Source organism: Meleagris gallopavo, chromosome 2, assembly GCF_905368555.1.
Source record: "Meleagris gallopavo chromosome 2, MGAL_WU_HG_1.1, whole genome shotgun sequence".
Taxonomy (NCBI): Eukaryota; Metazoa; Chordata; class Aves; order Galliformes; family Phasianidae; genus Meleagris; species Meleagris gallopavo.
This window is the reverse complement of record NC_139405.1, coordinates 45,881,040-45,893,373: the sequence shown is the minus strand read 5'-3', so window position 1 is coordinate 45,893,373 and position 12,334 is coordinate 45,881,040. Positions and strand designations below refer to the sequence as shown.

The following is a 12,334-nucleotide window of genomic DNA, read 5'->3' as shown; positions in this document are numbered from 1 at the left end:
GCAAATCTTAAATATTTTAATATTAGGATTAATATTAAATATTAATAGAGGTCTAGGTGAATAGCAAGGCATACTCATTGCTAAAATTTTTGAAGAAAGTAATGGATGCCTGTTATTTTGAGGTACATTCCTGAGATAAATAGAAAACGAGAAATAATGTGATTTTTTTTCTTCATAACAGATAAATTGCTATGTATCTCTGATAGTAATTGCTTTTAGCTAGAAATGCTGAAGATGACAAAACATGTTTCTGCTAAATATATTTTATTGGTAAAATTGTCTCTTGTGCCATACATTATCATGTTTTGATATTCTTACATATTGAGACATAATATTAGGTGTGTTTTCTTTAGATATAGAGTGAGATTATGGGGAAACATAATAGAATGTTTGATTTAACTTGTAATTTTTTTTGTTTTAAACTGCTGTGTTTCCAAAAGGATTACACTTAAAATGATGAGGGACATTAGAAAAATGCTGATACTGGAACAAGTGCTGCTATGAAGGATTTATAATAGAACTCTATCAGTGCACAGGGATTTTTTCTCCCTGGGGTATTCTTTGCATTTCATGACTCTTTTTAAAGATTGTTTTTGTAGGTAAGAGATTACCCGAAGTTTCACTTTGTTTTTAACTATTTGTTATTTTGCTGCATACCACTGTTTTTCTCCTTGTGGAATTATTATGGGGTGGATGATAAGGGGAATTAGAGGAGAAAGGCAGTGTCCAGCTGCAGTAAATGAGAGCAGAGAATGTGTGACACTGAGTGACAGAATGTTTCTTGCAATGTAACAGGATGTTTAATCTTGCCTACAACTTTTGCAACAGGTAACTGTTGTAGCAAATCATAAAATTTCTTTTCTTCAAGTGAGAAAAAAATCAATGTTTGAAGTCTTGTGCATATATAAATAATACATAAAAATTTGCATCAAAGTATTGCATTTATTATCTGTATTATTAACATTTTTCCACTATGTTACTTTATGAATACAGGTCTTATTTTATGAAGAACACTTCTGAAAGTATGCATGTATTAAGCTATACTGATATTTTAGCTTTTTTATTAATGTTGAATTCTTTTCTCTTATATTATTGCTAACAAATCAACGTAGGTGTATCAAGGTGTGAAGAAGCATGGTTTTTTGCAGCCACACATGTTGGCAGAGCAGGATGTGGTTATCACAACGTACGATGTCCTCCGTACTGAACTGAACTATGTGGACATACCCCATAGCAACAGCGAAGATGGGCGCCGTTTCAGGAACCAGAAGCGCTACATGGCCATCCCGAGCCCCTTAGTAGCAGTGGAGTGGTGGAGGATCTGCCTTGATGAAGCACAAATGGTTGAATGTACTACTGCAAAGGTATGACGTATGACATTCCCAGTCATGTGTTATTTAACCTGAAGCAAATTGGGAGGGAGTGTTCATCTGCCAGAGGGGAGAAAGGCACTACAGAGGGACCTGGATAGCCTGAACTGATGGGCCAAGGTAAACTGTTTCAATAGGGCCAAGTGTTGGGTCCTGCATTTTGGTCACAACAACACCAGGCAACCCTAAAGGCTTGGGGAGGAGTGGCTGGAAAGCTGCCTAATGGAAAGGAACCTTGGTGTACTGATGGACAGTCGGCTGAATATGAGCCAGCAGTGTGCCCAGGTGGCCAAGAAGGCCGATGGCATCCTGGCCTGTATCAGGAATGGTGTGTTGAGCAGGACTAGAGAAGTAATCCTGCCCCTGTACTGGGCGCTGGTGATGCCTCATCTCGAGTACTGTATTCAGCTTTGGGCACCTCAGCACAGAAAGGACATGGAGGTGCTGGAGCAGGTCCAACGAAGGGCAGCAAGGCTTGTGGCGGGCTTGGAGAATATGCCCTACCAGGAGAGACTGAAGGAACTGGGGCTGTTTAGTCTGGGGAAAAGGAGACTGAGGGGAGACCTTATTGCTCTCTTCCAATATCTGAAAGGTGCTTAGGGTGAGAGCAGGGTTGGTCTCTTCTCACTGGTGACAGGTGACAGGAGGAGGGGAAATGGCCTCAAGTTGTGCCAGGGTAAGTTTAGATTGGATATCAGGAGAAACTTCTTTACAGAAGGGGTTGTGAAGCACTGGAATAGCCTCCCGAGGAGGTGGTTGAGTCACCATCCCTGGATGTGTTTAAAAACCATGTGAATGTGGTGCTCAGGGACATTTAGCAGAGGGTTGTTAGAGTTAGGGTAGTGTGGTTAGGTCATGGTTGGACTTGATGATATTTAAGGTCTTTTCCAACCTGAGCGATTCTGTGATTCTATGAAAAGGTTTTGACGGGCTTATTAAAGTAATTAAATTAGCCTCCCCCAGCTCCTAACGTTCACTCTGCTTGGGTCATTTGTCCTTGTATCTTCTTCTTTCAAAGTACATTTTCTGTTGGAGACTTTTATTATTAAATGTTCCTCCTGTTGAAATTTTAGCAGACTGTGAAATATATCCAGCTCAAAAAAAGCCTAATCTATACTGATAGTTCAAAGAACTAGGTCACCACGTTGTATATGTTTGATAATTTTCAAACAGTGCTAGCCTGTTCTGTAACATGATTCAGAGGTTTAGATATGTAGCTTGGATCTAGAAGTTAAAAAATAATCTACAGTGTCTCTGGAAATTCTTAGGTCTGCAGAGGTAGATAACTTTAAATAGTCCTTTTCCAGTCTTTGTCCAAGATGGGCAGACAAAAGTTTTGCTTACATAATGGTGTATAGATCATAGTGTTCCTTTTATGCACACCACTTTTGCTAACTGTTTGTCTCTTGTGAACGTTTGATTGCACTTGATTTCTTCAGAGTGGACATGTTTTTATAATATGTTGTACTGATGCTGCTTATAGTTAGGCTAATTTTTTTAGACTGAAAATGTATTCTGAACAAAAAGAAATAGGGGAACACAGTCTGAAAATATTACTACTTGGTTTTCCTTTCTGTTAGTTCTGCCTTTTTTTCTAGGCTGCTGAAATGGCACTCCGTTTAAGTGGAATCAATCGCTGGTGTGTCAGTGGCACTCCCGTGCAGCGAGGATTAGAAGGTGAGATTTATTGCCGTGGTGTTAGCTGTGAGTTTTCCTTGTTCTAATGATTAGGCAGTTGTTTGAAGCAGTTGAAGTGTCTGCAGTTGAAATGTCTGCAAGTTTTGCTCAGAATTAACATTGTGCTCTTATTTTGCAAGTCAGAAGCTGTAAGTATGTAATAAAGTCATCAGTAAATGTATTGATATAAAAATTGCAGAGCTGAGATTTCATTTCCCTGGGCTAGGAAAAGTACTTCTAGGAAAGGAGAAGCTATGTATCAAGCAGCTGTCTCAGGCCTTTTCTTCCATATCAGAGTGGGTAACTGTTAACCTCTCTATTATAACTAAATAGAGTTTGCTCTGGTTGTAAAATCTCTCAAATACAGCAAGTCGTGCTGTATTTGCTTTTTGTTTAGCCTTGTAAGAAATACTGTGGGCACTGTCTGCTATGTACCTACCAACCATTAATATAAATTCTAGAAATCATATTAAAATAAAGCTCTGTGAAACTGTTTTAAGTCTATATAAGGACTTAATGAATTAAGATGAGTTGTGGAGTAGGGAGCTGTGTGTTAGGTGTCATTTGTCTCATCTTTTTTGTGAGGTACTCAGTTTTTGCAGACAGGCTTTAGACAAACATAGGAGTAAAGAAAGGGAACTAACTGAATCTTTTGAGCTCCCTGTGTTCTCTGGTGGATTTAGGAATAAAGGCCACACATTGAGGCAATCAGTTTGAAAGTGGATGAATCAGTGTAGGCATTTATGTACATTCCTAGTCTTTTGTTAAGATACGAAATCATTGTAAAAGTCAGTATTGGATATTAATCCATTATGGAAATGTGAATAAAATCTATATGTACATATATTAGAGCACTCATAATTAATTAAGAAAACACTGAAGTAGATAGTGACTGATTTGATTGTCTCAATTACCTTGATTGAGTCCCTTATGTGTGATAGGATTGATTTGATACATATCTGAAACATCATATTGTCTGTAATATGTGCTGGTCTGTCACTCAGGCTATGCATAGGGGCCCCTGTCATACAGGACATGAAAACTGCTAATTTGAATCTGTACCTGCCACTGCTGTAATAAAGTAAGAATCACTCTCTTCCTGTGCAGATAAGGTTACAGGAGTTTGCTTCCCATCCCTTAAGATGTATATGGTGAATGTTTTATGGCTCTCAGCTGAATACTGAGATTATCATCAAGCTAAAAGAGTGAAGAATGTAGCCACTACCAGGTCTTAAAGAACTTGAGAGTACTCTTGCATGTGTCTGTTTCCATGCTGTTCACGTGAAGCACTTTTCATGTGTACTCCTGTAGTTTTCCAGTAAGTTTCGGGTACAAGTTTAAAGTTAGTGTGTTCTAGAAGTTTTTCCTCTCAAAATGATGGACTTCTGAATTAGGCAGAATTAGCAAGTTCTGTTCTGTCAAGATAAGAAAAAATAGTAATGCATTTTGTTAATTTCTGCTGCTATAGTTGAAGAGTGAATGTCTCCTGAATTACAGCCACTTTCGGATGGTGAGCAGACAGTTGGTGCACAGCAGGCTGTGAAGTAATAATACTGAGCAATATTGTTTGAGAAAAAGCTGGCAAACTTAGCTAACCATATGCAGTCATGTAATTTCTGCCTCTCACCCTTACTTTGAGTAGGTTTAGATTCATCAGTCTGTTCAGCTGAACTTGAAGTCAGGGAATTGTCTCACAAACAGCCATACTCCAACAAGTTCTATAAAAATCAACAACTAACCAAAGGAGAGGCTCCTCTTCCACACCTAGTCCTCTGCCTCCTGGTAACTAATTTTTTGAGGGAATGACTGGAAAAGGTGATAGCTAAAATATATTTGCTTCAGGTATAGTAAACTTTCTGTGAAAATTAAGTTGTTTTTTTTTTTGGAGGCATATTCTGAAGTATTAAAAACATGTAAAACTTCCTTTTCTTGGCAGACCTATATGGATTAGTCCTTTTCCTTGGAATTGATCCTTACTGGGTCAAACATTGGTGGGACCAGCTTTTATATCGACCTTATTGTAGGAAAAATTCCCAGCCTCTCTACAGTCTGATTGCCAAGATAATGTGGAGATCAGCAAAGAAAGATGTGATCGACCAAGTAAGAATTGAGAAAAGATTTTTTTGTTTTAAAATTTATGAAGATGACTTACAGCTTTATTTACAAATTTCTTTTTTTTTTTTTTTTCTTTTTAATTGCAGATTCAAATTCCCCCTCAGACAGAAAATATACACTGGCTTCACTTTTCTCCTGTGGAGAGACACTTCTATCATCGCCAGCATGAGGTGTGCTGCCAGGATGCTTTGGCAAAACTCAGGAAGATTTCAGATTGGACTCTTAAGCTTAGTAGCCTAGATAGAAGGACTGTGACATCCATTCTGTACCCTTTGTTGCGGCTGAGGCAGGCCTGCTGTCATCCACAAGCTGTTCGAGGAGAGTTCTTGCCTTTACAGAAGAGGTGAGTTTTTATCAGTTCCTAAGTGATTTGCTTTATCTAAAACAAAACTTCAGTTGACCCTAACAATGCATTATCTTATACAACTTTTAAACAAGCCTAATAAACTTCTTTAGTTAACTATGCAACTATGTCAGTGCCCAGCTAACTGACATCAGAGGTTGAATTGAAGACAGTAGGATAGTTAGTGTAATTCTTGTGCTAAAGAACATAAATAGTACTGAGAGACAATTGGTTGTGCAGTAACAAGTTAGGCTTATGATGCTATTGCATACTAGGATGTTGCAGGTGACACAGTGTGAAATGAAACATTCTTTTTCAGTTTTAAACAAGAACACCAATTTTCTTCTTTCCTACAAAGCTCACTTTCGTGAATAAGAACAACCAAGAAAATGAATAAGCAGGACTAGTTCTTTAAATCAATTTTTTTTTTTTAATGTGAGGTTGTACAACTAGTAAATGTAGATCAGAATGTGAAAGCTGCTTTTTTTTTTTTTTTTTTTTCTCCATGCTTTTATAATCACCCTTTTCATAGGTGCTCTGCAAATAGCATCCAGCTGGGTCTTAGTCTTTATTAGGCCTAAACTATGTTGCTAGCACTCTCTGAAAAACATGGCTACTTATTTATTTTTTTTATGCCTTTGGAGGAGGCTTTTGAGAACAAGGTGTTTCTTTTTGAAAATATTAGAGCATTCCTTACATTGTTTCATTTTTAAGCTACAAGCAAGGACGAACATGTACTTCATTACTAGCAATATTATTCCTACTATTTCCTGTGTTTGGTCATCTTTTCAATTTCTTTCCATCCTCTTGTGAAATCCTATGTCTGTTCCTTCCTGTTCATCATACAGGGCACCTTCAGTGTGTCTAAGCAGCTCTAACTGACTTCGCAGCTATTTCACCAGGGACCAGTGGTAGTCACTGTGCTGTGCCACTTTGTCTCACATTCTACTAATGCGGAAGCAAGAGAAGAGAACAAGGGAAAAATCTATGTCCCTACAACATAATCTGTATTCAGATGTGCCAGTGGAGTGTAAAAGAAATGTATAAAACTGCATGTTGGAAACAGCTTAGTGAGCTGCAGTGATTCTAGTGGAAAGCCTCAATCAAGAGTGACAGCTGCATAATAACTGTGGTTAAAAAGAAAAACGAACAAACAAACAAAAAAAAAAACAAAAAAAAGAACAATGAAAATTAAATCTATCTCAGGATGATATATACTATGAAAAGTTGTTTCCAAGCACTATTTGTATGTATTGGTGAACCAAACCTATTGCTATTACTATTGCTTTTGTAATTTTTCTTGAAGGCACTAGTTTTAAGAACAAAAGGGAGGCAGTAGTGGTAGAAACATCAGACTACGAGTAGCAGGTGTGTTGTGTCTTTATTAGTACATCTGCAGAATTATGCTAATTATAAATTATGATTATAGTAATTTAAAGCCTGCTCTGGTATTATACCAGAATAGGAACTTGGGGAACCAATTACGTAAATAGAACAGTGTTGCAAGAAAAGTCATTTAAAGGCATGGTCAGGGATACCCTTCTTGCATGCTTGGGCAGAGACTGCACACAAGTAGTGTCTTCCTAACTTCTATAGCAACATACATCAAGTAGTAAATATTTCTCCTTAAAGTGAATGAAGTGAGAAGCAGATTTCCAGGAGGGTAGAAGGGTATTATCCTTTCACAACAGTAATTAGTTGGTCATAGTAGCAGCCTCAGGTCAGATTCAGTAGACTGTTGTTGCATTTTACTTTCACATCTCTTCACATAATTCTTTTTCTGAATTTGTCCCTTGGCCTTACTTCAAGCTATTCTTTATGCTTCCTTTTTATTTCCTCCTCACTTCTTTCCTTACTTGTCCCTCTTTCCTTTATTTTTCTTTTCAGCTAATTTACTTCTAACTAAATTCCTCTGAAGAAATACAATTACAAACAAATGTAGAAAAGGAAGTCTATAATGTGCTTGCTAATCATCACTGTTTTCTTTCCACATATACATTACTTCAATATTTAATGTGTTTTGCATGTTTAGATTGCTGATGGAGAGAGAAATATAGTCTCTCATGACTGTTTTCATTTCTCATTTTGTTCTCTCATCTTCTAGCAAAATGAGATCTATTTTTGACTGTTTCCAGTTCTCTGCTATAACAGAGCAACATATTTTGCCTTCTTCCTGGTTCTAATTTTTTTTTCTTGTCTTACTTCTCACTGTTTTTACTAGATGCCAATCTCTTGACATACTCAGTTTAGGGGAAAATCATATCTGAAAGAACAGCTGATAAAAATTTGTTTTGTTAAAGTTTACTCTCTAATAAATATTTGCACAGCCATTGTGTGCATGTAATGTAGTATCTCATGCTACGCAGCATGGCAGTTTTAATTCCGTATTATTGTGGTGTAGCAGTTGGACAGATCAATATAACAGGAAAGGCATAACAACAAAGATGTGATGACGGAAGAACTAGCACAAAAGAAAGGTGCTATGAAGGAATGGAAGAAGATTGCTCCCCGATATCAGAAAATTCCAGGCTTGCAGGAAAGCTTCAGCAAGGAAGAATCTCCAGAAAGAGATCTTTCCCCAATCTCTGTCATCCCTTACATGAAACCGAACAGAGGTGCAGCAGGCTCCACCCCTTCTTGTCCCACAACTGAATTGCCTTCACCTGTGCTCCCAGGGCTGACCAGGTCCTTTCCCCAGGTGCTCAATCAGTGGTTCAGGCCATGACTCAACAGTTCCCATACATGTGGCTTTGTTTCAAACTTGGGTCGCTTGGTCTCTATTCCAGCACCATGACCATGGAAGAGCTGCTTACATCTCTGCAGAAGAAATGTAGAACAGAGTGTGAGGAAGCTCACCGACAGCTGGTGTGTGCTCTTAATGGCTTAGCCGGTATCCATATCATTAAAGGTAAGACTGGATAGCTGTTGTCTATTTAAGTCTTTTAGTGGCCGATTATGGTTTTGATAGCATTTTTGAAATTGAGGCTTTTTCCATGCGTGAAACTCTGGGAAAAGTATGGAGTCTTACTAAAGAGTTTGTAACAAAACCAACATTCCTAGATGACTGAAAAAGCTACTTTTCCTGTGGTGTTCTCATTATTTCTCAATATTTCATTTACGTGTACTGGGAGAATAAAATAAATCACATGTATAATTGTACTTAAGTGGCTTATGTTTTATCAGCACCCTTCTTTCTGGGCTTCTTGTGTGTCCTTTACCACGTGCAAGTCTTAATGAACTGTGAAGTCTACTTGCTGCATTTCAAAGTCTGTGCTTTTGCCTAGCAGTTAAATTTGTGCTGCCTGCTGTTCAGCTCTGTCAACGTGTTTAATGTGAGTTAGGAGGAAAAAAGCTTTGAATGAAAAACAAAAACAATTGTATTATTTTTAAATGTCCCAGAAAACAGAAATAATAATAAATTAGAGTGGCATGAATGTTAAAGAAATGCCTCTCTGCCTAGTACCTACTACTCTAAAATTGAGAAGACGCTTGAGTTTTTTCCAGCTCACTTTCTTTGAGAAGCAGATTGATTTAAAAAAAAAAAAAAAAAAAGGCATTAATCGGAAACAGAATTCAGACAGCTCTATTCTAGTGTCTTTTTTTTTTCCCAGCATTATTGTTATGCTGTGTCTTGTTGATCAGCAAGGAGGAAGCATACCTTTTTACTTAAGCATTGATTATTAGTGTAACTGTGATCTTATGAATCTAATCATTATTAATTTGAATTGTTATGGGCAGAAAAAAAAGTAATGTAGTTAAAATTGCTGTAGTCACACTTGGTTCCTACTGCTCCTCCGCGTTGCAGTGCCGGTGGTTTCATTCTGGTGGGAAGAGAGGTGTGAGGCTAGTTGTCAGCACATGAAGTTCCCCATTGGAAGGAATGTAGTGTGTCGATTTCTCACTCAAGGATGCAGTTAGGGTTGTCTTTGCTGTCGTGCTTCTGCACCTTTCTTTTTCTTTGTTTGTCTGTAGCTTCACATCAATACCAAATTTACAGTAAATGCTAATGCCTTTTGTTAATGTCATGTACTATTTCTCCTTATCTTTGTTGCCCCTAAAAATAGTTTTGCCTACTTCTAGGTCTGCATTTTTTCAACTGCTTGTGAATTTTTTTCATAGCCGTGGTTTCCTTATTCTCTGCCAAGCCTGTGCATTATGCCATGGCTGTTGTGCTCCTCTATTCTGCATCCTGTACCCTACTTTACAAAGCTTCTGCTATTGCTAGACCTGCATTTCTCTCTGCTATATGATTTCAGTTGTATAATGAGCTAATTTACATAGACATCAGTAACAAGCCACTATTCCGTATTAGACTACGGCTGTATCGCACTGATTGTCAATTCCCACTTTTTTAATGTTTCCAGTTTCATATACACAGCATTAATTTTGTATTTCTTCTTAAATGGGTTTATCTAATTTGTTTTCTGAGAAGCGATTGTGGTGCTGGCTCCATCTGCAGTTACGCTGTAAGCATGTATGTAATTATTTCTATTTCTGAAGCATGACAGTTTTTCTTGTAGTTAGCACTCTAAAAGACTAACACGTGTAGTGCGCATTTATTACTAAATACCTGCAATGAGTTGTAGATGGTGGATTTTTTTTTAGTGTGATGTGTAAGGTGTGTTTTTAGGTAGGCAACTGTGGATTAATATTTTTAGATGAAGAAGTTTACAAGCTTGCAGATACAAATGATACTTAGCTTAGAAACTTCCTTGCTCCGTGTAAGATACAATGCTGTTTGTCTTTTCTAGTTTTGGGGCAGGAAGAATGAGTATGGATTGTTTGACAGCAAGCTGTTTGTTATACAGCCTCTCTGAAAATATCTTAATTCATATCAAATGATGGATGGTCAGTCCTGGCAGCCAGGATATTTAAAGATCACACAATGTGCATATGTAGATGGTTTTGTTTTGATTATTATTATTTTTTTTAATCCAGGAGAATACACGTTAGCTGCAGAGCTGTACCGAGAAGTGTTACGTTCTTCTGAAGAGCACAAAGAAAAGCTCAAAACAGATTCCTTGCAAGTGAGTGAACATTATAACATAGAGAGACATGGTTAATAATTGGAATACTCTAGGTTTAATTTAACAGATTATGCCTTTCTTTCTCCCAGGTGGTGTACTGATTGACTCTCTTACAGCCAGCTGTCATTATCGTGGTCTTTAGATAGGAATCTCTCTAGTGACCTTCAGTTGTCTTTTTTAAAAAACTGTTGTATTTCTAAAAAGCTCTTGCTTCTCAGTCTTAATGATATCCTAGAAGCAGTGTATGATCTCCACCTGCTGTTCTGTAATAAACTTAACAAGCTGAATTCCTAGACTGGTGTATGTGACCATGACTGCTCCCATTAATGGTATTATTTTACATACTAGTACAAATATAGGATGCTGGGATGACATCAAGAATGATATTAATGTGCCTAATGGTACACAATAATAAAATTGTTGCACTGTACAAGGTGTTCTCTGAAACAGTATTGAAATATGGAGAAATTAATTTTCAGGAAAAACACGAATATACTTTGAATACAGTATAAAAATATGAATATATATATATATATGATAAATAAACAGTTATGTCAGTAACAGCTATTTATTTCAAGAATTATCAATTCTAAATTGACTAAAATTCGAGTGTGATCAGTTATCTATTTCTTTACTTTGCTTGCTCCATTAAGCAACTCAGTCTTTCAGTGACTTTATCTGGTTATTTGATGATTCCATTGTGCTTCAATCTCTGTACAACTGAGGCTTTTTTTTCTTTTCAGCTAGTGTAACCATATCAGCATAAATTTGTTAAGTAACATATAACAAGGTTGTTAATGAATCTGTTTTGCAGAATTGAATATGAAGTAATTTTATTTTTTTAATGTACATTGCCTACTATTATTGACTCTGTGTAATAAAATTCTGCTTCTATTGAGCGCTTCCCAGCTTTGAATCTTTAGGAAAATAGCAAGCCACTGCTGTGCTGGCTGGTGTTCTTCAATGGCTTAATGTAGTAATAGGGCAAAGATGAAGTTGAATCCAGGGGGTGAGAAGGGAACAAGAATATGGTGGTGGAGGTTATTAGAAAAAGTTTATAGAATATACAGGCAGCATAACGTTAGGAGTCTGATTTGGGACAGATGGGATGAATCTGGGATAAGAGAGAAGAGAGTGGCCTTGAAATAATATAGTATTTTTTTTTTCCTCCTTCCTTGAAAAGTAAGCAAAAAGATTTGTTTTATGCAGTCACCTTTTATTTAGAAAAAATGGTTAAAATTTTCTGGAGCTTTTTTTCCCTTACATTTTGTTCTGCTTTATTAGATCATCTGACATCTACATATAATGTTCTGACTTATTTACCAAGAATGTGCTGTAAGATAAATAACTTGTTTTCCTTAATAGTCAAAGGTAGTTTTAATTCAGAGGATGAATACAGGACACAGTCTGAAGACTTGCCTATTGATTTGCTGCTTTCATTCCCATCTTTAGGAAAACAATGTTTATTATAATATGCTTTTATGGGAGGAAGGGGGCAGGGAGAGAAATCATTTTAAATGAATACTGATTTCTTGCTGTTAGATTTAATTACTGATTAAGCATTTCCTGTCACTGTTATTGCAGTGTATCTTTTCATTACTACTGTGACTTGTTTGTTTGTTTAGAGACTTCATTCTACACACAACTTGATGGAGTTGTTGGCAAAGCACACAGGAATTCCTCCAACTTTGCGTGACAGTCAGCTTTCAGCAGAGGTAAATCTCGTTCATTTTTATATAAATACGTTTTGAAGAACATCTTTCTATTTTTTTTTATCCTTAAATATTTTCTCTAACCAAAAC

The 12,334-nt window shown here is 36.9% G+C and overlaps 1 protein-coding gene across 3 annotated transcripts in view; it reads left to right on the top strand.

The window, feature by feature from the left end:
• The window catches only part of SHPRH (SNF2 histone linker PHD RING helicase), a 47,520-nt gene that overhangs the window by 12,701 nt on the left and 22,485 nt on the right, over positions 1 to 12,334 (top strand). For all 3 annotated transcript variants that reach the window (XM_019612895.3, XM_010707141.4, XM_019612894.3), the window contains 7 exons: positions 1,113 to 1,364; positions 2,969 to 3,047; positions 4,984 to 5,147; positions 5,249 to 5,505; positions 8,292 to 8,413; positions 10,444 to 10,532; positions 12,158 to 12,247. In XM_019612895.3, the coding sequence (XP_019468440.2) occupies positions 1,113 to 1,364; positions 2,969 to 3,047; positions 4,984 to 5,147; positions 5,249 to 5,505; positions 8,292 to 8,413; positions 10,444 to 10,532; positions 12,158 to 12,247 (1,053 nt within the window). The remainder of the gene's footprint in view (positions 1 to 1,112; positions 1,365 to 2,968; positions 3,048 to 4,983; positions 5,148 to 5,248; positions 5,506 to 8,291; positions 8,414 to 10,443; positions 10,533 to 12,157; positions 12,248 to 12,334) is intronic.